The sequence below is a fragment of the Melozone crissalis genome, unplaced genomic scaffold, assembly GCF_028551555.1.
Source record: "Melozone crissalis strain CALT ecotype California unplaced genomic scaffold, PUWL_Pcris_2 ptg000187l_1, whole genome shotgun sequence".
NCBI classification, from domain to species: domain Eukaryota; kingdom Metazoa; phylum Chordata; class Aves; order Passeriformes; family Passerellidae; genus Melozone; species Melozone crissalis.
The window spans coordinates 1,086,589-1,114,421 of NW_026535952.1; the positions used below are offsets into that span (position 1 = coordinate 1,086,589).

At 49.0% G+C, this 27,833-nt stretch overlaps 1 protein-coding gene across 1 annotated transcript; it reads right to left on the reverse strand.

Moving 5' to 3' along the window:
- Window positions 1-728: 728 nt before the first annotated feature.
- On the reverse strand, window positions 729-27,571 carry LOC128948970 (trifunctional purine biosynthetic protein adenosine-3-like). Its single transcript, XM_054293729.1, has 21 exons — window positions 27,427-27,571; window positions 25,837-25,932; window positions 24,753-24,927; window positions 23,312-23,423; window positions 22,806-22,865; window positions 21,465-21,590; window positions 19,940-20,027; window positions 19,127-19,212; window positions 18,534-18,702; window positions 14,636-14,867; window positions 14,407-14,501; window positions 13,662-13,771; window positions 10,872-11,070; window positions 9,794-10,045; window positions 8,278-8,427; window positions 7,082-7,288; window positions 6,208-6,348; window positions 4,691-4,821; window positions 2,186-2,327; window positions 1,311-1,426; window positions 729-1,007 (listed from the first exon to the last, which is right to left on the reverse strand). Exons 1-21 carry the CDS (start codon window positions 27,569-27,571, stop codon window positions 729-731), a joined length of 3,111 nt encoding a protein of 1,036 aa, XP_054149704.1.
- Window positions 27,572-27,833: the final 262 nt, after the last annotated feature.

Sequence of the window (27,833 nt, forward strand, 5' to 3'; positions counted from 1 at the left end):
ACAGCTCGAGCTCCGTCCATGTAAAACATTTTCTCCTTTACAAGTTGAAAAACTGAATGAAGGAATTCCAAACCTGAAAAGCCAGCCTGGCTCCCTCCATGGATTTTCCAAGGGGGTGTAATGAAAGCTGTGATCTCAGGGAAAAGGCTGGGAAGGGAATCTTGGGATACTGAGACATCCAAGAGAAGCACATGGAGGAGAAGGGAAGAGGAGGGAAAATGAGCTGAGCCCGAGCCTCTCAAGGACCCACCCAGAGCCCCTTGGGAACCTACCCAGAACCCCTCAAGGGTCCTGTCCTCCCCAGAGCCCCTCAGGGACCGGCCCAGAGCTTTCCCTTGGAAAAAGAAGGTGGAATAATTGAATAATTGAATCCCTCAAGGATTTGCCGAGAGCCCCTCAAGAGACCTACCCAGAGCCCCTCAGGGGCTGGTTCAGAACTCTTTGGGGACCGGCCCAGAGCCCCTCAAGGATCTCCCCAGAGCCCCTCAGGGGTCTGCCCAGAGCTTTCCCTTGGAAAAAGAGGGTGGAATAACTGAAGGGCGCCCGGAGCCCCTCAGGGACCCACCCAGAGCCCCTCAAGGATCTGCCCAGAGCCCTCAGGGATCCATCCAGAGCCCCTCAGGGCCCTCCCCGGAGCCCCTCAGGGCCCCACCCAGAGCCCCTCAAGGATCTGCCCAGAGCCCCTCAAGGATCTCCCCGGAGCCCCTCAGGGCCCTCCCCGGAGCCCCTCAGGGACCTCCCCAGCGCCCCTCGCGTTCCGGCGGCTCCTCGGTAGAGGCCGCTCCACGTCCCTGCTCCTCCTCCGGGCTCAGGCTCTGGCTCTGCCGCCTCCAGCACGTTCTCCCGTGGGCTCCCAGCCATGCGGCCCCGCTGGCCACGAGCTGCAGGGCCAGGGGGAAGGCCCTGAGCTCGGCCTCCTGCAGCCGCTCGCCCAGCGCTGCCTCCGTGTCCCCCGGCCCCGCGGGCAGCGGCTCCCGGCGGATGGCGGCGCCGGCGCCCGGCTCCTCCTGCGGGCACAGAGCGAGGGAGGCCCGGGCAGCACCGGGGAAGGGGCCGGGGGTGTGCGGGAAGAAAGGATTTCTTCTCTCGGGAGGAGGAGAAATGGGAAAATCCCACCCCAAAATGCAAGGGAGGAAGACGGGGCTGCAAGCAACTCCAAATCTTCCTGGTTTTTACTGGTAACAATCCTAAGGTTCTCACCCCTTCCCACACCTGTTTCCTCTGCCTGTTTCTGCCCCCAGAAAGAAAAGGAAAAAAGCAAATTCCTAACTTCCAAATTTTGCTAATTTCCCAGTTTTGAGGCCACTCACCAGGACGAAATGCACGGTGCAGCCTGTGACTTTGAACCCACTTTCCAGGGGCTCTTGCTGGGCATTCCCATCCTTGGTGAGTGGAAAGAGCGATGGAGAAGCATTCAAAATTTTCCCTGGGCATTAGTGTCAGAGGAGGAGAAAAAAAAAAAAAAAGGAAAAAAAAAAGATAATTAGATAATTTGAACTGAATTTCCTTAAAAATAAAACGAGGTGTGATCATCAGTGCAAACCCTGAGCAGTACGGAGGGAATTCTGCTCTTCCAAGAGCACGTGTGCAGCAAAATTACCAAAGGAGCCTGTCCAGGCTGTCAGTGAGTGAGTAACTCCTGAGCAAGGCCTCAGGAGCTGGCACTAACTCACTGCTCACCCCTCACTCACTTAGGGCACACACAGAGCTATGTCAGGGTGTGCAGGACACCACAGGAGGCAGAAATCCCTCCTGGGAATGGATAAATCCATCTTTCTCCCATTTTTCTGAGTGAGAACTGTGGGGGCTGAGTTCAGCAGGACTCCCCAGCACAGCTCCCTGGCAAAGGATGGGACCAAGCTCCTTCCCTGGGGAAGGCACAGAGCCACCCACACCCCCAGTTTGCCCCTCTCTCACTGCTGAGGCAGCACAAGGAGTTCCTCTGGCAATTCCTCAGCCAGAATCCCAATACAGTCCCACTGCCAGAGGGAAGGGGAGCAGAATCCCAAATTCAGAATTCCCACAGTCCCAATGCCAGAGGGAAGCACAGGGTTTCCATCCTGGAATGTCAAAAGTGTCAGCAGGGCTGAGGGATTTAATGAAAAGGACAAGGAACTCCGACAGTGCAATCCTGGTGAGACCAGCCAGCCCTGCTTTAGTTTCTCTTTTACGTTTGATTCCTCACCTTTCCATTTTCGGAGAAAAGGGCTGGACAGAACTCTCATGAACCCTGACAGGCAGATCAGCTCCACAGAGAATTCCTCCAGGACTCGGTCGATGGTGCTGTCGAATTCCGAGCGGCTCCCGTACAATTTGTGATCAATCACCTGGGGCAGTGACACAACACAAGGTGGGATTGGGAGCAGCTGCTTGGGCAATAAAGAGGAATAAACCAGATTAATTCCAGGAGACTCCATGACTTAAAAAGAGGGTGCAGTGAGGTGGAGTCGCTCTTTTCTGCCATGTCCCAGGTGAAAGGGCAAGAGGAAATGTCCCTAAATTGCACTAGGGGAGGATCAGATTGGAGATTAGAAACAATTTTTCCCTTTTAAGAGTGGTCAAACACTGGAATGAGTTGCCCAGGGAGGTGGTGGAGTCGATTGGCCAGACCCTTGGGTAAGGGGAGGAGGAGGTCCTTTATTTCTACCTAATCTCTCATTTTCAGCTCCCCAGGTGAGTGCTGATTCCTGACTCTCCTGAGGACCTTCAAACAAGGGGCTCACAAAACTTTGTGCTCTTGCTTGTGAAAATGTGAGTGGATTTTTGGTATAATTTTTTTTTAGACATGAGTCAGAAAAATATCACATGAATCCAAATCAGGAGCTGAAGAAGCTGCTTCAGAACCTTTCCATGCCGGGACAGCCTCTAGCAGAGTTTATTTCAATTTGTGCACAGCTGTAAAAACACCTCCTCAAAACCATTTAATATCAGAAGGAGGAGTTCCTGCCTTTGACATCCCAAGTCATGGAATGTTCTCAGCCAATGCTGGTGGTCCTTGCCAGAAGTTTTTATGGAACAAGCCAGAACAAATTCCTGTCCCAAAGAGCTGCCTTGTGGCCCACAGGCAGGAGAAATCTTGTATGGGACTGGGCACAATGTGAGACTCAGGTTTTCATCCTGGAGAGGAGAAGCTGCAGGGAGAGCTCAGAGCCCCTGGCAGGGCCTGCAGGGGCCCCAGCAGAGCTGCAGAGGGACTGGGGACAAGGCCTGCAGGGACAGCACCCAGGGAATGGCTGCCAGTGCCAGAGGGCAGGGCTGGGTGGGATCTTGGCCATGAGGAATTGTTCCCTGGCAGGGTGGGCAGGCCCTGGCACAGGGTGCCCAGAGCAGCTGGGGCTGCCCCTGCATCCCTGGCAGTGCCCAAGGCCAGGCTGGGCACTGGGGACAGTGGGAGGTGTCCCTGCCATGGCAGGGGTGGCACTGGATGAGCTGTGAGGTCCCTCCAACCCAGCCCAGTCTGGGATTCTGTGATTCTAAGGAGAGATAAACCCAGGAGATAACACATCCTGTGCTTTGCAGAGCCTGAAGTTTGACTGATTTCAGCCAAAGCTTGAGGCTCATGGGCTGCAATCTCAGACCCAAACCATCCATTGAAATCCCTTCCCTGTGATGCAGCACTCACTGCTGAGCTGGGAAAAGCCCCCAGAGCCCAGTGAGGACTCCCAGCTCTGCGCTCCATCCACAGGGAAAGTTTCAAACTGAAGTGAAACCTCAATGCTCAACAAGCACTTCCTGACCAGCCACAGGCTCAGCAGCTGGGAATAGAAAGGAGGAGGGGATGTGTCCTTACTGTTAGAGATGGATAATGAGATTATTAGCTCTTGCAATTAAGGGATGAATACTGTGTGGATATTAAGAGAAGCTTTAGTGATGTATAATTATGTTATTGTGGTTCAGATGTCCTCTGTTCTCCCCACAGTCCCTTTCCCCTCTGTATTGTTCCCAGCAGGCAGCCTGGGCTGGCTAGGACAGGTAGAAAGAAGCCATGTGCATAAACCCCTTGCATGGGAGAGTCAGGAATGGGAAAGCTTGGTGCTGGGGGGGCATGACAACACCTGATCTCCAATCAAGGTACAAGAAAGCAGTGTCCACCAAAAAACTGCAAAGAAGAGCTGACTGACAGACTTTGGAGGGGCCAGGGTTGGCTGGTGCAACCCTGAGGGGTGTAAAAGGCAAAGCTTCAATCTTGAAGATTAGGCAGCCACAAGGGCAGCTTGCAGTGCTGCAATTTTTCCTCATTTCATCCTTGTGCTGTAATTCCTGTTAAGGTTTAATGTCGCAGACATCTTTTATGAAAAATACTTTCTTTAGGATTTTTCCTCCTGAGAAGCTGGGAGGCCTCAGGAACAAAATGTAAACATTGATTATCTGCTGCTGTGGAATACAACAGGTGCATCTGGGATTGGCCCATGTTAGTTGTTTCTAATGAATGGCCAGTCACAGCCCAGCTGGCTCAGACAGAGAGTCCGAGCCACAAACCTTTGTTATCATTATTTCCTATTCTCTTCTTACCCAGCCTTCTGATGAAATCCTTTCTTCTATTCTTTCAGTATAGTTTTAATGTGATATATATAATAAAACAATAAATCAAGCCTTCTGAAACGCGGAGTCAGATCCTCGTCTCTTCCCTCAACCTGAGACCCCTGTGAACAGTTTGCCAAACCCTTTAACCCTTTGGTTTCCCGCTTACCCGCGTGGGGATGCCGGCGCGGGCGGCGCTGCGCAGCTCGGGCACCCCGGGCCTGTTGGAGATGACCAGCACCAGCTGGGCACAGCTGCCCGGCTCCCGGGCACCGCCGATCAGGGCAGGCAGGGCCGTGCCTCCAGCAGGGAGAGAGCACACAGGGGACACGTCAGCACCCAGCCTGGGCAGCCCTCGGAACCCTTCCCTCAGGGAAATCCCCAGAGCCCGGCCTTGGAAGAATTTACCACAGTTTCCCCCACCTGGATGGACAGTTTTCCCCCCATGGACTCTTGTTTAACAATGAACCGCTCCTGTTTCCTTCCCCACATGTCCCAAAGTCTCCTTTCCCTGTTCCCTCATTGGGTGCGGTATCTCTGGTGGCCAGCCCCATCTTCCCTGTAGGGCAGTGCCCTTTGCTCTGCCCCTTGTGCCACCCCTGTGCCCTCAGACCATTGGCCACTGACCCCACACTTAACCTTGTGCTTTGTCTTTTGTGCCTGGTTTCCCTTTGGCCTGCTGAAATAAATCTCCCTGGAACTGACCCTGCAAATGCCCTCCTGCCTCTCTTGGCTGAGCTAGCTGAGTGTGGTGTGTGAATGTTGTAGATACATATAATATTGGCTTTTTTGCAAATATTAAAGTGGATCTTATATGTGTGATGTTGAAGTAACTTTGTTATAAAGATATGGTTTTTGTTTCTGTTGTTAATTAAGCTCAGTGAAATAGCTGATATCAGTGTGCTTGTGTTAAACTCCCTGCTTGGGTGGGATAGCACCCAGTTCACACAGGATGAGCACACCTGTACACATCTGCCAGCTATCAGTGCTCACCCTCTGAAGGCAGGGTGGGCCAGGGCCAAAACTGAAGGTGATGATAAAAAAGGGACTGAAACCACATCCAAGGAATACACAGGCTCTAAAAAAGTGGACCCAAGAGGAAGATATCCTAAACAATTCTTGGAACATGTAAACTGGTTTGGGGAAAAGTTTACTGTGGAAAAGGGTCTGTGAATATGCAAGGGCTGATGTAATGAAAAGGTATTTAAGGGGTATCCCTGATGATAACAGGGTGCTCTTGGCTGAGTAATAACCTTTGCTCTGTGGTCCTTGCCTCCTGTTGTACTTTATTAAACTTTTTACATTTTCACAGGAGAGTGAACATGTTTTTCACAAGGGACTTGACTGCCTTGCCTGAATGCCTCCCCAAGCAGCTTTTCCACAGGAGGTGCTTATTGGGGATTATAGGTAGCAGCATGCACCATCCAAACCCCACTCTGCCACACCACAGCCCTGGGAGGAGCTCTCAGCTGCTGCTCACAGATCTGCTCACCCACTGCCAGCCCTGAGGGTGGGGGCACTGACAAAGCTCAGTTTCTAAGCAGGGCAGCACAACTCTGACCTAAAGTGAAACCCTGGACTTTGAGGGGTCTGGAGACTCCACTGGAAGAAAAGCCAGGTGGTCACACCTGAACCAGCCTCTGCTGTGTGAGGAGTTTCTCTGTGCCAGGACAAGTGACAGCTCACCTGCTCCAGAGACGAGAACAGCCACCTTCACCTTCCTCCTCCTGGGCTGGGGCTGGATCTCAGCAGTGCTGGAGTCCAGCAGCTGCTGGGGGCTGCTCAGCTGCAGGGCCTCTGCAAGATTCTCCACTTCTATGTGAGAACCTGCTCCAAACACATAGGGAAAGGGTTAGATTTTACCTTTCCATTAAACTGACTTTGTGCAGTTTATTAATAACGTTTCAACAACAAGAAATTGCATCAGAATGAATTTATGCTGGCACAGATGGAGCTCCAGAAGGATTCTGTGCTTGAACAGCCCAGGTCCCAGGAGCTGTGCTGGCCTCTGGTGCTCACAGAGTTGTTCATAAAGGCCCAGGCATGGCCTTTTCAAGGATTAGTCCCATCTTTTATACCTCCCATGTTACAAAACGACGCTGACAGAGCTGAGGTGACATTTTGGCTGCCCAAACTGTTGGGTTTCCAGAGGGATTTTGGTTCATGTCCTGCTGGATGCCAATCAGTGCCACACCAGGGTTCAGCCTGACCATCACCACATGTGACTGTACAAAGCTGTGGCCTGTCCTCAGCCTTTACACAGATCTGTGTGAGCTGGGGAGGGCTGGACAGGAGGGGAGGTGATCACCATGAGGGTGGTAAAATATCCCCTGATTTTGGAACAATCAGCAGAGGGATTTCCTGAAGCCTCAGGGAGGGGAGGAGGTTATCCAGGTGCTGCCACTGTGAAACAAGAACTCATTTCTCATCTATTTAATACTGAAATGTGATGTGGATGCGTCCAGCAGCCTCCAGCCTAGTGAAACAACAGGAAAGTGGTGTGAACAACACAGACTTTGCAACAGGGAGTCTCTTCAGTCCCACAAGGACACCTGCTCACCTGTGTGACAAGGGGCAACCACCCTCCCAATCAGCCAGGCCTCCTGCTGCCTCTGGATGTCCTGGAGAACGTGCTGGGCCAGCTCCTTCTGCACGACCAGGACAGCCCCAATCCCACAGGGAAGGCTCTGGGCCATCTCCTCTGCAGAGAGGTTCCCCTCCTTGTAGAGCCAGCCAAAGATTTCAGGGATCTTCCAGCTGAGAGCATCTGGGAAAGAATGTAATTGCTGTGTGGGCAGCACAAATGTTTGTTATTATTTTTTATTTACTGTCTGCAATGACAGGGATGTGTCACAAGAGCTGATAGAGAGCAATTCTTGCTGCCACAGAATGCCCAAATCCCTGGGGCTGGCACAGCCCTGCCAGCCCATGCAGTGCCAGCTGTGCCCACCTTGTGCCCAGCCCAGAGCACTCAGTGCCACCTCCAGGGCACACCTGCAGGGATGGGCACTGCAAAGCTCCCTGGGCAGCCCCTGCCAAGGCCTGAGCTCCCTTTCCATGGGCAAATTGCTGCTGCTGTCCCAGCTGAGGGGACCTTAAAGCCCATCTCAATCCATCCTCTGCCATGGCAGGGACACCTTCCCCTACCCCAGACTGCTCCAAGCCCCAGCGTCCAACCTGGCCTTGGAAATTTCTTTCTTTCCTTTCCAACTTCATTCTAGAGGAATACAACCCAACACACAGACACCTTTCTGTCCCCCTTCTCCTCTCCACTGTATTTTTAGACTCACACAAACATGGTTTTCTTTAGTATTTCAAACTTCTGAATTCTTTGCCCAATTTTGGCTTCACCAGAAAAAGTTCTGCCTTATAGATGTCAGATGTGGTGAGGAAGCTACCAAAAAGTGCATTAAATATGTGTGTGTGTAGAGCAAATAATGCAAATTTATTGCCCTACCAAACCTCAGTATTTGGTCAAAATGTTTTGTTTGGAGAAGTGTCCTGAGGAACACACAATCTTCCCCAACACTTTTTGTCCTGGAGATGTGCTGCGTTAATCTCCTTTGGAATTTCCCTTCTCCAACCAAGAGTGGGGATGGTGACTTGGAACAGGAACGGTTTTGGCAGCCCCTTGGGAAGCAGCCACTTGGGGCCGTTCCCCTCTGCAGGGACATTTCTGAGGACTCCACAGGTGAAGCTGGAGGTCAAGGCCGTGCTGGGCCTGAGTTCTGTGCCCCAGGAACCCTCAGGACTCACCCAGGATGGCGCTGACGTGCTCGGGCAGGAGCCTGGAGATGCCCCCCAGGAGCCCCTCGGCCGTGGGGGCAAAGCCCCTGACGTGCCCTGAGCGAAGGAGGGGCAGCAGAGCCGGGCTGAACATCTTCCCTGGGGTCAGCAAAACATCTCCTGCAAGGAACAGCCTCAGCTCAGTCCTGTTCAAAACTCAGGAGAGGTTTAGAATCAAAAATCACAGAAGGGTTTGGGTTGGGAGGGATCTTAAATCCCACCCAGTGCCACCCCTGCCATGGCAGGGACACCTCCCACCGTCCCCAGTGTCCAGCCTGGCCTTGGGCACTGCCAGGGATGCAGGGGCAGCCCCAGCTGCTCTGGGCACCCTGTGCCAGGGCCTGCCCACCCTGCCAGGGAACAATTCCTCACTGCCAAGATCCCACCCAGCCCTGCCCTCTGGCACTGGCAGCCATTCCCTGGGTGCTGTCCCTGCATCCTTGTCCCCAGTCCCTCTGCAGCTCTGCTGGAGCCCCTGCAGGCCCTGCCAGGGGCTCTGAGCTCTCCCAGAGCCTTCCATTCTGCAGGCTGAATTCAAAGGATTTGTTTCAAAGGCCATGGGGTGTTTTAGGGAATGCTTCCCAGACAGGTTCTCTCCCAGTCTTTGCAGAAGGCCTTGGGAAGGAGGCAGATGTAGCCATGATATTTTATGAAAAATCCTTTCCTTAGGATTTTTTCTCCTGAGAAGCTGGGAGGCCTCAGGAACAAAACGTAAACATTGATTATCTGCTGCTGTGGAATGCAACAGGTGCATCTGGGATTGGCCCATGTGCTTGTTTCTAATTAATGGCCAATCACAGTCAGCTGTCCGGACTGTCTCGGTCAGTCACAAACCTTTGTTTTCATTCTTTTTCTATTCTTAGCTAGCCTTCTGATGAAATCCTTTCTTCTGTTCTTTTAGTATAGTTTTAATATAATATTTTTTCATAAAATAATAAATCAGCCTTCTGAGACATGGAGTCAGATCCTCGTCTCTTCCCTCATCCAAGAACCCCTGTGAACACCAGCACAGGCAGAAGTGCTGCCCACTCGTGCCGAGCTGTGGGCACCATCCCCACCCCGCACAGCCCCGGGCACCATCCCCACCCCACAGAGCCCCGGGCACCATCCCCACCCCGCAGAGCCGTGGGCACCATCCCCACCCCGCACAGCCCTGGGCACCATCCCCACTCGTGCCGAGCCGTGGGCACCATCCCCACCCCGCAGAGCCGTGGGCACCATCCCCACCCCGCACAGCCCTGGGCACCATCCCCACTCGTGCCGAGCCCTGGGCACCATCCCCACCCCACAGAGCCCCGGGCACCATCCCCACCCCGCAGAGCCCCGGGCACCATCCCCACCCCACAGAGCCCTGGGCACCATCCCCACCCCGCAGAGCCCCGGGCACCATCCCCACCCCACAGAGCCGTGGGCACCATCCCCACCCCCCAGCCCAGCCCCACGGGAGCAGCCGCGGCCCCGCGGAGGAAGGGGAAGGGGAGCGCACCCAGCGTGCTGTGCCCGCAGGTGCCCGGGGCAGGCGAGGAGCAGCGCAGCGAGGATGTCAGCAGGACGCTCCGCACGAGGCCGAAGCCGCGGCCGTGGATGCCGGGGCAGCCCAGCCCCAGGAGCGCGTCCCCCTCCCGGGCCCGCTGCAGCCCCGGCAGGCGCTGGCCCCGCTCCACCGCGCCCACCGCGAACCCCGCCAGGCCGCAGAGCCCCGGGGCACTCGGAGCGGCCACCTCGGTCACCTCCTCACCTGCAAGGGGACACAGCGCTCAGCACCTCCTGCGTGTGGGCGTTTTACACTCACAGGATCACAGACTGGTTTGGGCTGGGAGGGATCTTAAACCCACCCAGTGCCAGCCCTGCCATGGCAGGGACACCTCCCACTGTCCCCAGTGTCCAGCCTGGCCTTGGCACTGCCAGGGATGCAGGGGCAGCCCCAGCTGCTCTGGGAATTCCATCCCAGCTCCTCCCCACCCTCCCAGGGAAAAATTCCTAATTCCCAATATCCCACCTAACCCTGCCCTCCCTCAGCTCAAAGCCATTATTGCAACTCCATTTTAAATTTATGGCATCTCCTAAAGTCAGCAGCACATCCAGGCACACGCAGCCCAAGAAGATTCAGATATATTTTCAAACTCCTTCTTGGTTTGTTACCTCACCTCAAGAGTCCAATGAAACCAAGCTTCATGAAAGAAGAAGTGATTTTGTCATTATTGATTCTGGTACTCACGTGGCACCTCCCTGAGTATGGGAGAGGGCTTGGAAACATTGACACTGACCAGTGTGAGGCTTCCAGTTCTGCTCTCCTTGGTTCAGGGATAGAAAAGGAAGAACAAGGAAGGTCTCTTCCAACCTTGTGATTCTGTGATTCTGTGTGAATACTAAACCCCATCTTTCTGTGCTGACCCATTTTACAGACCAGGAAGAACTGAAGCACAAATTCTCAACTGTTTTTCCCACCAAACACAAACCAACAACTCCAGGGCCACATTCTGCCTCCACCTTCCAGGTCCACTTCTCTGGTGATAAATTCAACCTCAGACCCTTCACATCTCAGAGGAGAGGAGGGTCCCTACCCAGGAAAGCACAGCCTGCACTCCTGCAAGCCTCAGCTATTCCTTCTTTGATGGTTTCCATCACTTCAGCATCGAGTTTGCCACAGGACAAATGGCTGAGGAAGAAGAGGGGCTCAGCCCCCTGGGCCAGGAGCTCATTGACACACAGGGCCACCAGGTCCTGCCCGATGGTGTCGTGTCTTTTACAGACCTGGGCCATCTGCAAAACATGGTGGGAAGGAGAAACAGGCAAAACTCAATTATTCATCAGTGAAATCAGCAGAAACCTTCTTTTCCCTGAAAGGAATCTCTACAGGACATACATGGAAGACAGAACCTGGTGCATTACCTGGTTGAAATTAAGAGAAAACAGCTCATTTTCTTGCAGACAGAAAAAGAAAAATTTATTTTGCTTTTTTTTTTTTAATATTAGTTCAAATTTCAGCCATAGAAATTCTATTTCAGCTATTCTAGAAATTGTCATTTTGAGATTTTTGGTTTATTTTGCTTTCTGGAATATTATCATAGAAAATCCATGATTATCATAGAAAATCTATGATTATCATAGAATCATGGAATGATTTGGGTTGAGAGAGACCTCAGAGCCCACCCAGTGCCACCCCTGCCATGGCAGGGACAGCTCCCACTGTCCCCAGTGTCCAGCCTGGCCCTGGGCACTGCCAGGGATCCAGGGATGGAATTCCATGCCAGCCCCTGCCCACCCTCACAGGGAACAATTCCTCATTGCTAATATCCCAAGGGTGCAAAAGGCCTTTAATGATCAGTGGATAAACTTCCAAGGAGGTTCCTTTCACTGGCACAGTTCCACCTGTGCAGAAAGGGCCAGGACAGAGGGATGGGTGGTGGGATAATATGAATAAACACCTCTGGATTCCCAATGAGGAGGGAGCAGCACCCAGACAGAGCCTGGGCTTGGATTCCTGATTGATTTCCCTGGCTGATTGGGGAATGCCATGGAAACAGGCAGCCCATGGCCTCTGCTGCTCCTCCCTGCCCCTGCTCCAGGAGCAATCCTGGCAACCAGCCTGTCCTTGGCCAAGGAGGAACCTTGGGGACACAGCTGGGGATGTCTCTGTGCCAGGCAGTGGAACAAAGGCCCACAGGAGCCTGCACCACTCACTTTTCATGCTCAGAGGTGCCCGAGGGTGTGAGACTGCCAAAGACTGCGGGAGGATTCTGCTCAGTCTCCTGCTGTTTGTTGTCCTGGCATTAAAGGCAGAAACCATTGGAAACAAGGGACATTGCTGTGCCTGACAGTGAAAGGAGCTTCAGATCTCCGCTCTCCTGATGGCTGAAAACCTTGTGATTCAAGAGATAAATAAATCCCCAGGCCAGCTTATCCTGATTCAATACATAAATATATCCCTGGTTCAATTTATCCCAATCCTCCACATAAATATATTCCTAACTCAGCTTGTCCTGTGTGTTCTTGGCTAATTAAAATTCTTTATTTCCTGGCTTTTTTAATGTTTATTTTTTCCATCCTTCCTTTCCCCAATGCCCTGGACTGTTCTCCCTCTCCACACACAATTTATTAGCCTGCCAGTTCTCATTCCAAAAACTCCCTGTGCTCCTCCACACAGACCCTTCTCAAAGCCAGTGGAGCCTCCAGTTTATAGCAGAAATTCTGGGGATCAGTGCCTCAAGTTTTCAGCTAAATTTGGGGTTGTTATCATTTCACCACAAAATATCCACATCCTCAGTTAAGTGTGCCCAGGCCTGGCACCAATAACAGTTTCCAAAGTACAGGTGCCCACTGTGGTGGACTCAGCAGTGTTTGTGGAGCTCAGGAGGGTGCAGCTGGTGGCACTGGCTGTGGCACTGAAACAGCCCTGGCAGGTGGTTGGAACCCTGGTTATGGAGAATTTCAGATTTTCTGTGCTAACAAACACTGACCCCCAAGAGCACACTGCATTTGATCTGAAACTGTGGAGAAAACTTCCAAAATTAAATTATAAAACTGAAATTATGGGTGCGTAGTTTAAATAGAATTGTGTAATATCACGTGGTAAAAAACTTAGAGTTTAAAGTTTTAGAATACAGTAATATACATAAAAGAAGATCAAAGTTTTTAAGCAGAAATCAGTCCTTCTTTACCTTCATCTTCTTCACCTTCTTCTTCATAGGTTCAAGTAGCATTGTGTAATTAGATAAAAAGTCCATATTACAAGTCATGGGTAGTTAGTTACCAAGTTAAAAGTAAAAATAATTTAAGTGTAATTTCTTAATTAGACAGTTTATCCTTAAAAAACCTTATAGAAAGAGAGATACAACTCCATTTACCTTGTTAGTAAAGTACTGTAAAACTCACAACTTGTAAGACTGCAACATAAATAAAAACTAATAAACATCTAAGTCCAAGATACAACAAGATGCAGACATGTAAAGAAACAGCATAAAGACATTGAAATGAATAAAGAAAAACTGAAATCCAAAATAGGGGGGATGAGGAAATGCCTTAATCTTAAGGCTGAAATCCTCTTGCAAAACTATGGAGAAAAACTCTTTTTCCCTATATGAAAGTATAGAGAGATGAAAGTGTTCAAATTGCTATCAAACAAAAGCCTCCATATCGAAGTTAGCAGATAGTAAAGTAGTTGTAATCTATAAGTAGTTTAAACAGAGAAAGACAAAAATGATAAGACCCTATAACCCCAAAGAGAGAAGAAGAACCTCTATTCCCAGAGATAAAGATGCTTTTAGAAATAAATTTAAAAAAATAAAAATAAAAATCAACAGCAGGTGCCATCAGCTGTGCTGCAGTGGAGCTGCCAGTTAATTACTAATTACCTGCAGTTTGGGTCCAAGGCCCTTGGTCTGGGACACCAGGATGGGATCATCATAGCCAGAGGCCTTCAGGTCAAAGAAAGCAGCAAAGCCTCCTCCCTCTGAGCGACCTCCTGCAGAGGGCAAACACAGCATGGGCTGGATTATGGGAAATAAAACACCCAAAACTCTCACCAAGAAAAGAACTGCAAATTATCCCCAAATCCCTGGGGCTGGCACAGCCCTGCCAGCCCATGCAGTGCCAGCTGTGCCCATCTTGTGCCCAGCCCAGAGCACTCAGTGCCACCTCCAGGGGACACCTGCAGGGATGGGCACTGCAGAGCTCCCTGGGCAGCCCCTGCCAAGGCCTGAGCTCCCTTTCCATGGGCAAATTGCTGCTGCTGTCCCAGCTGAGGGGACCTTAAAACCCATCTCAGTCCATCCTCTGCCATGGCAGGGACACCTTCCACTGTCCCAGGCTGCTCCAAGCCCCAGTGTCCAACCAGCCCTTGGTAATTTAATTTATTTATTTCCACTCTATTCCTCTCCATTCTGCACCTCTAAGAAGCACAATCCCCTCCATGGCAAGGCAGCCATTTGTTAATTCATCATAAGAGGAGCGACAAGAAAGAAATTGATTTTCTTTCTTTGTGCTGATCCCAGCTCTGTTTCCCAAGCTCAATTTCAATGCCACGAGTGCATTGCCCAACCCCCAGGGAGGAAAAAACCCCAATCACTGAGGGAATTCCCAGATTCTTCCCAGTCCTACCCGCCCTGGTGCCTCTCACAGCTGATGTTTGTGGCAGGCAGCTCAGAACCTCCCTGGCTCCAGCTCCCACGTGTCTGTCCTTGTACATCAGGGCCCTGTGGGGAGGGAAGGACGAGCTGGCAGCAGCAGGGACCCTTCCTGCAGGCCCAGCAGAGGTGGCCCAGATGTGAGGGGCAGGGGGGAGCATCTGGGAGAGGCAGGGGGGAACATCTGGGCCGTGCTCACGTACAGGGGCTGGCGCAGCAGCCGCAGGCCCCGGTGCCCGATGTCCCTCCTGAAGGTGGCCCCCTGGAAGTGGATGGTGGCCACCCCCCTGTTGGCTTCTCCCAGGGCTTCCATCAGGTCCTGCCTGACGGCAGTGATGGACAGGACTCTGCCACCAGTGGTCACCACCCTGCCATCCTTCAGCGCTGTGCCCCCGTGGAACACCTGCAGCCCCAGCTCCTCGGCTTGCAGAAGCCCTGCAAAGACAAATAATTCTCTGAGGGTTTTGAATTGCATTCTCTGTGGACAATCTCAGATTTAAGGTGGGAGGAGCCCTTCAGGATCACCCAGTGCCACCACAGCAGCACCAGCACCACCCCAATCCCTGTCCCCAGGGCCACATCCAGACTGCTCTGGGACAATGCCAGGGACTCCAAACCTCCCTGGGCATCTCAGCCCAAGGCCTCACCCCTTCTGAAGGGAAATTCTCTTTCCCAATCTCCACCCTGAGCCTGCCCTGGTGCCATCTGAGGCCGTTTCCTCTCCTCCTTTCCCTGCCCCTCCTGGCAGGAGCTGTGCAGAGCACTGAGCTCCCCCCTGAGCCTCCTTTGCTCCAGGCTGAGCCCCCCCAGCTCCCTCAGCTGTTCCTCCCAGGATGTGTTTTCCAGATCTTTCCCCAGATCCATCACCTTCTGTGGGCAAAACATTGAAGATTGAAGTCCTTTATTCAGTCAAGGGAGAACAACAGAATTTTTCACCTTTGCTTTTTTCTGAGAAACAGCATCATCAGTGCACGGCTGCACGGGCCCCAGGAATTCTCTTCTGAGCCATTCCATCAGGGAATCCCAAACTGGTTTGGGCTGGGAGAGACCTCAAAGCCCACCCAGGGCCACCCTTGCCATGGCAGGGACACCTCCCACTGTCCCCAGTGCCCAGCCTGGCCCTGGGCACTGCCAGGGATGCAGGGGCAGCCCCAGCTGCTCTGGGCACCCTGTGCCAGGGCCTGCCCACACTGCCAGGGAACAATTCCTCACTGCCAAGATCCCGTTTAACCCTGCCTTCCTTCAGCTTAAAGCCATTCCCTGGGTGCTGTCCCTGCATCCCCTGGCCATTGTCTCTCTCCAGCTTTCCTGGGGCTCCTCCAGGCCCTGCAAGGCCACCCTGAGCTCAGCCCAAAGCTTCTCCTGTGCAGGTGAGCAATGCCAGCTGTGCCAGCCTTTCCTGCCAGCAGAGCTGCTCCATCCCTCTGCCCATCCTGGAGCCTCCTCTGGGCTCTCTGCTACAAGTCCACATCTGGGGCACCCCAAAAGTACAGAAAAATCCCAGAGGAGCAGAAATGTGGGATCCAGGAGCCCCCACAGGACACACCTCTGACCTGTGCCAGGAAAACTGTGCTCTCTCTGGCACCTGTGGGGAATTTGTGCAGGGTTTTCCTGCAGGAAATCTCAATCCACAGCCATTTCCTGCCTGGATTCCCCCCTTTCCCTGGCATTAAACCATCAGTGCCGATGTTACCTTGCTCTCCCCCACTATTCCATCCTGCCCACTCTACACAATTCCCTGGAACTGCTCCACAAACACTCGCGGGGCTGCTCTGACACAGGGGAGCAAAACTGTGCAAGGTTTGGGGTTTGTTTGGGTTCCTGTTTGGAGGGAAGGATAAGGGAACAGGAGGAACTGCTGCCATCACCTGGGGAAACGAGAACCAAGCACAGTTTGTTTAAATTCCTATTTTGATAAGGGAACAGGAGGAACTGCTGCCATCACCTGGGAAATGAGAACCAAGCAGAGTTTGTTTAAATTCCTATTTTGATAAGGGAACAGGAGGAACTGCTGCCATCACCTGGGGAAACGAGAACCAAGCACAGTTTGTTTAAATTCCTATTTTGAGAAGGGAACAGGAGGAACTGCTGCCATCACCTGGGGAAACGAGAACCAAGCACAGTTTGTTTAAATTCCTATTTTGATAAGGGAACAGGAGGAACTGCTGCCATCACCTGGGAAATGAGAGCCAAGCAGAGTTTGTTTAAATTCCTATTTTGAGAAGGGAACAGGAGGAACTGCTGCCATCACCTGGGAAATGAGAACCAAGCACGGTTTTCTCCTTGCTACAGGCTCAAGGGATTCTTTCCCCTGGCCCTGCTGCAATGGAAATCCAGCCCCTTTGCATCCTGTTTTAAGGAATACTCCAGAATAAAAGGTCTGTCAAGCCATTAAAATCAGAGAATCACAGAATATCCTGAGCTGGAAGCACACACAGGGATCACCCAGTCCCACCCCTGGCCCTGCACAGGACACCCCAACAATGCCACCCTGGAAGCATCATCCCAAAATGTGATTCAATGTGAAAAAGAGAATAAAAACTAAGAAACCCCATGAAACTCTTATGTGGAAGAAAATAACAGAATAATAACATAATAAATAAATAAATAATAATTATAATCATATAATTATAATGAATAAAAGAAATAATAAGAAAATCATAATAAATAAAAGAATAATAAAAGAATGGATTGAATTCCATTGGTTTGACTGTCTTGTTTGTGATTAACACAAACCCTGCCAGGGACAAGGCACCAGAACACAACGTTGTCCCTGGGCAATGGAGAAATGGAGAATCTCTCTTTTCCCCAGAGAGAAAATGTCAAAAATTGCTGCCAGAACTGGGGAGCCCTGGCCAGGAGCTGACACCAGCAGAGGGTGGGACTGGCTCGGCAGGAGCTGAGTGGGATGGAAATGGATCTGCAACAGTTCCCTCTGGTTTTAAACACTGGGAACATCTCCATGAGATCCTGAACCAGGAGTACTGGGACAGAGGAGATGGATACTGGATACCTGCATGAATCCTGAATATCTATATCAATATCCAAATGGATATTGAATACCTGCATGAATCCTGAATATCTATATCAATATCCAAATGGATATTGAATACCTGCATGAATCCTGAGTAGCAATATCCAAATGGTACTGACATCTAAATGCATATTGAATACCTGTATGCATCCTGAATATCTGTAGCCAATATCTAAATGAATACTGAATACCTGTGTGAATCCTGAACATCTATATCCAATATCCAAATGAATATTGGATATCTGTATAAATCCTGAATATCTATATCCAATATCTAAATGAATATTGAATACCTGCATGAATCCTGAATAATATCAAGATATCAATATAGATATCAATATCAATATAGATATCAATATCAATACAATATAGACATCGATATAATAATATCAGTATAGATATCAATACATTTGGATAATATAGCTATTATAATATATCTATTATCCAAATGGTATTGATATTTAAATGATATCCAATATCCAAATGCATATTGATATCTAAATGCACATTGAATACCTGTAGGAATATCTATATCCAATACCAAATGAATATTGAAAACCTGTATGAATCCTGAATAACTCTGTTGAATATCTATATGGATATTGAATATCTAATTCTAATATCTGTATGAAGATTGAATAGCAATATCAAATATCCATATGAATATTGAGTATCTATGTCTAACATATATATAGATATTGGATACTTATGCAAATAGTGAACATCTGTATCAAATATCTATATTGATGTTGAATATCTACATGGATATTGAGTATATATATCAAATATCCATATAAATATCTAATATCTATATGCATATTGAACATCTCTATTTAATATCCAAATGAATATTGAACATCTATATCTAATATATATATATATATATATAATCTATTCTAATATCTGTATGACTATTGAATACCTACATGAATATTGAATACCCATCTCTAATATCTAAGTTACTATTGAATACCTACACGAATACAGAATATCCCAGTGCCCACCTTGCCCAGACCCCGGAGCCCTGTGAGGAAGCAATTAAATAATTAACAATCTCCCAGAGTTACCTGTTACCTCCATGCCTTTGTCAGAGTCCCCTGGGTATCCTGGGCTGGCCATGACCACACACACAGCAGTTCTGTTCTCCAACCAGGCTGGCATGCAGCTGCAGAGTTTGCCATCAATTGTTGCTTGAATCACTTCATAAAAATCATTTTTAAGCAGAGGGAGAATTACCTGTAGAAAAGTTTTCAGAGTGATGGAAGTTAATTTTTATTTTGCTGGCTTGTTGAAGATCACCTCAGGGAAAATTCAGTTGATGGAATACAATCTGTATGTGCCAAGCCAGTTTTTCCTTGGAAACTCTGGGTTTTAATTTAATATTAGCAGCACCTTTCGGAACCAAAAAATTTAGAAACATAAGGTGTGAGCTTATGTAGAATGAACATGAATTTAGGCCTCTCCCATTCTGCTTCTATCCAGAAAAACAAAATCTGAGGAACAGATGTTTTAACTAATAATTCGCAGGAGCTGACAAGCCAAAATGTTACCTCAGACATTGTCTAAGACGTTCACATCCAGATCTTTCCCCAGAAATAAACTACAACAGTAGGAGGTAAAAGAATGGAGCATCTTGAATATTCCAGTGTGTTCCACTCACCTGACACTGGGGATCCCCAAATTGACATTTAAAGTTTAAAATCTTCACCCCCTCCTTGGTCAGCATCAAACCTGTTTGCAGCACACCTGGACACAAAGCCAAGCAAATAACTTAAACATTTCTTTCCTTCTTTCAAGAACTCCTTTAAAAGAAACAGAGCATTTTGGAGCATTCTGCAAATCAAAAGGCATGAGGAGCAAGAGTTCTGCAAGCCACAATAATTCCCAAACATCCATAAAAGTGACAAGCAGCCACCTAAGGAGCAGGGCACCATATTTTAAACCCCACAAAGCAAAGGTTCTCTGGCATCGTGCACCCAACTCCACTCTTACTCAGGCACTGTAAAAAAGGCCCCAAAAAGCAGAATTTGAAGATGTGGGTGGGAGCCCAACTCTTTGGAGGTCTGAGATCTCCTCAGTGCCAACAGCAGCCCTTGGCATTAAGTGGCACCTGTGGGCACCACCTGCCTTTTCCAAAACAGCCTCTGGATAAAGACCTGGAGAAAATGGACATTGTTGTATGTGTAGGAAAGAGTACTGCAGGACTGAAGTGTATGTTCTGCCCTGAACAGCAAATAAATCTGTTTTATTTCAAAATATTTAATAAAGTCATGCTGTTGTAAGGAAACAAGGCCAAGGTTCTCTCCCAAACAAAGAGCTGTGAACCAAACTGAGTGAGGCTTAACACTGCATGAAAAATGAGCTGCTGCTGGGTTATTTTTTTAAACAAACACCATCTGGAATTCAGAAGCAGCCTCTGACAATGGAAGTGACCTGGAGAGGGGCTCACCTTGGCTTTCAGGTGCTCACTCACCTACATAGGCTGCTCCTTCTTGTCTCAGGCTGTCCACGATGTGCTGGAGGATGCCACCCTTGATTTCCTCCAGAAGACCCTCTGGGACCTGACAACCAAATGAGAGCCATGAGGCAGTGGTGGCATCTGCTGGCCTTGCTGGAGGGACTGGGCAGGGCTGAGGAGCTGCCTGAGGTGTTTGCTTAAATATTTTTCTTTATTACAATTTTGCTGCTTTTTCTTTATCACAATTTTGTACCCCCAAGCCCTGCTCCTTCCCTTGGAGCAGGGAACAGGCAGCAACATAAACTGGGTGTTCTTACAGAGCAAAAACAGGAAAAAGGTTGGTTTTACTCAAAAAAACCCCACAGTTCCACGAGTTTATCCCACACGGAGCACTTGCCAGCAAGGACAAGGAGTCTGGGAACACAACCCACAGGCAAAGAAAAGGGACTGTTCTCCTTTAGTTATGGATATCTGACCAGAACCTTTCAAATCATCCTCAGAGAGGGTTTTGCTGGCATCTGTCTGGGTAGAAATGATTCTCAGCCCTTAACTAACAGAAAGATTTTAAAAAATATTTTTCTTTATTACAATTTTTTGCTGCTGTCCCCTCCAAGCCCTGCTCCTTCCCTTGTTGGGGGGGTGCTGCCTGAGGGGTGGAATCTCACTGCTCTGCCTCCTGAGGGGGTTTGGGTGGTCCTGAGGGGTGGAATCTCACTGCTCTGCCTCCTGAGGGGGTTTGGATGGTCCTGAGGGGGTTTGGGTGCTATCTGAGGGGGAATCCCACTGCTCTGCCTCCTGAGGGGTTTTGGGTGGTGCTGAAGGGGGAATCTCATTGCTCTGCAACCCGAGGGAGTTTGGGTGCTGTATGAGGGAGGGCGGAATCTCGCTGCTCTGCATTGTGAGGGGGTTTGGGTGGTGCTGAGTGGGGGAATCCCACTGCTCTGCCTCCTGAGGGGGTTTGGGTGGTCCTGAGGGGGTTTGGGTGGTGCAGAGGGGGTGAATCTCACTGCTCTGCCTCTCGAAGGGGTTTGGGTGCTGTCTGAGGGTGGAATCTCACTGCTCTACCTCCTGAGGGGGGAATCTCACTGCTCTGCATCCTGAGGGGGTTTGGGTGTTCCTGAGGGGGGAATCTCACTGCTCTGCATCCTGAGGGGGTTTGGGTGTTCCTGAGGGGGGAATCTCACTGCTCTGCCTCCCCTGGGGGTTTGGGTGCTTCTGAAGAGGTCTGGGACTGGAACTTGGGCTGAACACAGCCAGAGTGTTTCTGTCCTTGGAGAAACACGCACTGCAAACGTGGTGGAGCAGCGCTGTAAGGACCAACAAGGACCCCCAGGTTATGCTCAGGGCACACAGGGAATTCTGCAGGGATTCCTGACGTGGTGCTGACGGGAGCAGAGAAACACTAAGTTTAGGAATAACAGAAGAAGTGAAAGAGGGGTTACTCCAGAGAATTAAAGCCCAAAGGATGACTGTCAGGGTGAGAGCACTCCAGGAGCAGCAGGGCCCTGCAGGGCTGTGCAGGGCAGGGCTGGGGCAGTACCTGAGGCACGGGGCAATAGGCGCCCATCCCTGCCGTGCTGGGACCCTGCTCCCCGTCCAGCAGCCGCTTGTGGGGCTGAGCCGGGGGCATGGAGGCCACGGTGACACCGTCGGTGAAGCAGGAGCACTGCAGGGACAGAGACAGGCACAGCGGTGACAATGGCCACAGCACAAGGGACAGCACTGCTGAGCCTCAGCTCAGTTCTGCTGGAAAATGTACAAATTGCAGAAGCCCACACTGCAAAGTGTCACCACAATATTTTATGAAAAATCTTTGCCCAGGATTTTTCTCCTGAGAAGCCTCAGAAAAGAAATGTAAACAATAATTATCTGATTGCTTGGGAATGTGGTCTGGAGGTTGCTCACCAACAGGTGCATCCTTGATTGGTTCCATGTGAGTTGTTTTAATTAATGACCAATCCCAGTCCAGCTGTGTCAGGACTCTGGTCAGTCACGGGTTTTTAGTATTCATTCTTTTCCAGCCTTCTGATATCTCCTTTCTCTCTTTAGTATAGTTTTAGTATACCATTTCAATACAATATAACATATAATATACAATATATAATATACAATATATAACATAACATATCAGCCTTCTGAGAACATGGAGTCAAATTCTCCACAGCAAAGGATATTCAATCCCACCCAGTGCCACCCCTGCCATGGCAGGGACACCTCCCACTGTCCCAGGCTGCTCCCAGCCCCAGTGCCCAGCCTGGCCTTGGGCACTGCCAGGGATGCAGGGGCAGCCCCAGCTGCTCTGGGCACCGTGTGCCAGGGCCTCAGCACTCTCTGAGTGAAGAATTTCTCAGGATTCATTTAGATGCAGTAGGATCCATTTATTCTGCTACAAGCCCATTGACCTGAAGGATTCATTATTTCTTTCTCATGTTTAAATTACCAAGAGGAATGGTGGCTCTCATTACAATTCCCTTTTGATGAATCAGATTTTGAGTCACATGGGAACATATGCCTGTCTTCTGCCATGTGAATAGCCTAAAAGAGGCACTCAATATTAGCACAAAGTTACAGATTTAACATGAATTACCATGGAAAAGTCCATAAAAACATGTTGTGGGTCACTTTAGGGAAAAAAAATCTCACCGCCTAAAATAACCACTATAAATGCAATGTCATTGTTAATGTAGAAAAAAAATCTACTGACAACATGCATTGGTTAGCATGACACAGGGCTTAGGCTGCATGTTATGCAATAGATATTCATTTGTCAAAGTGCAAGTAAAACAAAAAGCATGAAAGAAATTTGAAACAATAAATGTGGGTGTTCATACAGAAGCACAGCAATAATGCCAAAGATTAAAAGCACATCATCAATACCTACAGAAAGTTCTTCCCCTTGAAGCAGTTCTTCAATAACAACCATCTCTCCAAACATTCTGTCCTGTAAAAGAACAAAACAAAAGAGATCCCCAGCGAGTAGATATGAATCCACTGCCTAAATCTTCTCTTCATTTTCTTCCAGCAAAAAAACCAATGTGTATGAGAAGTGCCAGCTTGCTTGAATGCCACTGGGGAAAGCCACTGGAATTTCATTTGGACATAAGGAGGCAACACTGAAATATTCCCTATCAGGTCTGGGAGACAAGGAAAAATTACAATTTGGAGGGGCAGAGAAGTGGAACCCGAGGCTGGAACAGCAATTCAGTCACAAAAGCTCCCAGCCCTGCCTGGGGCACACAGGAGGAGTCTGAGGAGACCCAGGGAAACTCTTGAGTCAAATGAACAATTTCTCCCAAAAACACTGGCCCCTGTATCAGGAATTACAAACTCCCAGAGTACAGAGCACCAAGATTTGGACTGGCAGGGGTTAATTACGGATTTTTGTACCTGCATAATCTCCTGGACAGCTCTGCAGGCCTCCTCCTTGCTGGCTGCAATGGTCACTTCCCTCCTGGCCGCTGGTCCCCGCGCCCGCACCACCCATGCAGGGAAGTCTGTGCTTTAAGGGAAGCAGAGAGGGGTCAGACATCCCTGCTGCATCCAGGGAATCCAGGGAAATCTCCACTTTGCTCCTGGATGCCCCCCACACTCCCACTGTGCCTCCAGAATTCCCCCACTTACTCGGAAACACAAGCTAAATCCAGAAGTTAAAAAAGAACAAAGCACCACCCTGGTAATGAATGGATTTTACCTTTACCAATCACCCCCTGACTTGTGAATAACCAAAAAAACCTTTTTTGAAGGGCTGAATTTCCTGTTTCCTGAAAGAACACCTCACTCTCCTTTCCACACTGTGATTTCTGTTAGGTTAAACCTCAGACCAGTTTATACCACCCAGGCTTCCTTCTCCCCATGTCTCTGTGCACACCTGGGACAGTTTTCCCTTTGGAGCCCTGCACGTGCTGACAGAGAAGGTGTTGGCCTTGTCTCTGTGTGGCAGCAACATAAACTGGGTGTTCTTACAGAGCAAAAACAGGAAAAAGGTTGGTTTTACTCAAAAAAAACCCCACAGGTTCCACGAGTTTATCCCAGATGCACTTGCCAGCAAGGACAAGGAGTCTGGGAACAGAACCTACAGGCAAAGAAATGGGACTGATCTCCTTTAGTTATGGATATTTGACCAGAACCTTCCAAATCATCCTCAGAGAGTGTTTTGCTGGCATCTATCTGGGTAGAAATGATTCTCAGCCCTTAACTAACAAAAATATTTTTTAAATACTTTTCTTTATTACAATTTTTTGTCTATGAATGACTTATTGAGCATCTTGAAGGAGTAGATGGAAAAGAAGAAGAGCTGGGAATTCAGAACAGAAAAATCAACTGCTGCACTTCACAAAATCACAAAAGGGTTGGGCTGGAAGGACCCCAAATCCCACCCAGTGCCAGTCCTGCCATGGCAGGGACACCTCCCACTGTCCCCAGTGTCCAGCCTGGCCTCGGGCACTGCCAGGGATGCAGGGGCAGCCCCAGCTGCTGTGGGCACCCTGTGCCAGGGCCTGCCCACCCTGCCAGGGAACAATTCCTCACTGCCAAGATCCCACCCAGCCCGGCCCTCTGGCACTGGCAGCCATTCCCTGGGTGCTGTCCCTGCAGGCCTTGTCCCCAGTCCCTCTGCAGCTCTGCTGGAGCCCCTGCAGGCCCTGCCAGGGGCTCTGAGCTCTCCCTGCAGCTTCTCCTGTCCAGGTGAGCTCTGCCAGCCTGGCTCCAGCAGCTCCACAGCCGCACCTTCATCAGCTGTTTCTAATTCCAGAGCTGATTAACCCAGCAGGAGCTGAGGGGTTCCCAAGCCCCCAGTGATGGCAGAGGAGCCCCATGGCAGCCCATGTACCTGGAGATGAACCTGCAGGCCTCCTGGGGGGTGCTGAAGGCTGCCCAGCGCGCTGTGGGGAGCCCGTGGCGCTGCAGGAAGGCTTTGCTGGAGCTGCTGCTGGAGGCCAGCTGGGCTGCCCTGGCCCCGGGCCCGAAACACCGAACTCCTGCTGCCCGCAGGTCATCCACGATCCCTGAGCCGAGAAACAGCACAGGCACTGAGGGCATCTTTGGGGACACAGAGTGCCTCCTTGGGGACACAGAGCCACCACAGAAACAGCACAAGCACCAAGGGGGCTCCTTGGGGACACAGAGTGCCACAGAAACAGCACAGGCACTGAGGGGATCTTTGGGGACACAGAGCCACCACAAACACAGCACGAGCACCAAGGGGGCTCCTTGGGGACACAGAGCCACCACAAACACAGCACGAGCACCAAGGGGGCTCTCTGGGGACACAGAGCCACCACAGAAACAGCACAAACACCAAGGGGGCTTCTTGGGGACAAGTGACAAAAAGAGATTCCCGTCCATCATCCCTTTGTTACACCTCCCTTTGTCTCAGGTAATTAATGCACCTTCCAATGAGGTTCTGAATATCCACTGACCCTTCTCAGCCTGTGGTTTTAGGGCTCTTTAGCTCTGTACTTTACTGAGCACTCTCAAGAGTTATCCACCCCATTTTAAAGCAGATTTCAATGTGATTATATTATATTATATTATATTATATTATATTATATTATATTATATTATATCTTTTTAATGATACCTTTATTTTATATATTATAATATAACTTAATTTTATTATACCTTTATTTTATTATATATATTATATCATATTATTATATGATATAATAACTTTTTTATTATAACTTTATTTTATAATTTTATTATATTATTTTATACTTTTTATAGTTATATCTTTATTTTACTGAAAAGTTATTTTATTATATTATAACTTTATTTTATTACAATTATATTTTACTTTATTATAATTATATCTATATCCTAATTGTATCTATATTATAATTATTATATTATATAAATACAATTTATTTTTTTTTCAGTCAACTTAGTTTTATTTAATTATTTTATTAACTTACCAGCTGCCAGAAGAGCTTCTGGGCCAACTACCACAAGCCCAATGTTGTGATCTTTGCAGAACTGGGTGACAATAGTGTGATTGCTCACTAATACAGCTGAAAAGGAAAAATAATTAACTGAATGTAAAGCCTAAACAAGAGAGAGGGGATGAGAATGTCTTTTTTCTACCCTCCTAGAAGTGTGATTAAAGTCAGGAAGCAGCCCACTAAGGGTAAAGTGGAATATCAATGTAATAATAGCAGAGTCCAAAAGGAGCTGAGAACAACTCCAGTTTGCACTACTGTTTGTAATACACATCTGCTAGCTGATTAAATCTCCTTTATTTGCCATGTGTAATCAAGATATATTTTTAAAAGCTGCTTATCACAACAATAACAACTTTGAGAAATAAAACTTAAGGTTGGGAAAGAAGCTCAATTTCAACAGCTGAGTAAAGATTTACTCAAAGCATTGGATGACACAGCTAAATTTCACTGAGCTGCCTGGGCAGGCACAGAGATGTTTCTATTCAGAATTAAGAACTTTGAGCCCTCTGCTTCTGGGTTAAGTTTCACTGGAATTGGTCACAGAATTCAAGCACAAAAGTGGAAGAGATGAGGTGTAGAAATGCAGTCTCATATAAGCCTCACTAGCTTAAGCAGCAAGGCTAAAAACAAACAGAGCAAGGTGTTTCAGGAGGCAGCTCTGGAATTCAGAAACAGAGCACAAAATAGAGCAGAAATCTGTGCCTTCAATCATTTGTGGCACCAGTAAGAGATGAGCACCTGCCTGTGGGATTCACACTCTCTGACCCTGAGAGATGTAGAGGAAAGAATGATCAAAACAATTCTTATCTCATTTGTTATGCCAAAGGGAAATGCATTGTGGAAGATTGTTTGCCTGAAGGGAATTGGTGATTGGATTCTGGTGTGAGTGTTTTGATTCATTGGCCAATTGAATCCAGGTGTGTGAGTTGGGACTGTCAGCAGACAGTCACGAGATTCTGAGCAGTTGAGTGAGTTGGGTGCTTGGGCAGATTCAGTTTAGGTGTAATGTAATATAGAATAACATAGTATAATAAAATAAATAATTAGCCTTCTGATAAGATGGAGTCAGATGCATCATTTACTCCCCCTCGTTGGGGTTACCCTGCATTTACTATACCTGCCTGTCCCCATCACATTCTCTGAAAAATCCTCTTTGCCCAGGATTCTCCTCCTGGGAAACTGAGAAGCCTCAGAGAAAAAGGAAAACAACATAATCTCATTTGCTTCTCCTGTGTTTTGCTGCTTGGAAATGTGGTTGGAGATTGTTTATCCAACATGTGAATTGTTATGACTTAATGACCAATCACGGTCAGGCTGGAAGGAGTCACAAGCTTTCAGTGTCATTCTTTGTAGCCTCCTGTCTGTATCCTTTCTTTGTTCTTTAGTATAGTTTAGTATATATTCTATCATATGATATAATAATAAATTAGCCTTCTAAGAACATGGAGTCAGATTCATCATTTTCCTCCTCTGTCCTGGGCACCCAGCAAATATCAGACCTGCCCAGTTGGTTTGTCTCAGTTGCTGATTGCTTGGACTGGGATTTTTCTTCCCCGTTTTTACCTGAATTGGAGATTTTGCCGTTGTCAGCCGTGCCTGCATTTCCTGGAGCCACAAACACGTGTTTGACGTGGGGGGACTGGGCCAGCTTCCAGGCCAGGGCGTGCTCCCTGCCGCCGCTGCCGACCACCAGCACCCGCTCTGCCATGGCCCTGCAGCACACAGCCGTGCAGATCCTCAGCTCAGTCCAAGGGAACACAGACAATTCCTCCCAGGCTGAGCCTGGGGATCTTAGAGGAAAGAATTCAAACAATTATTATCTCTCTTTCTGTAACCATTGTTTATAGTTATGGTCCTCCACAGTGTGTTATTCATAGTCACCAATAGTGTGAGATTCACATTCCCTGAAAAATCCCTTCCCTCCGGATTTTTCTCCCGGGAAGGTGAGAAGCCTCAGAGAAAAAGAAAAC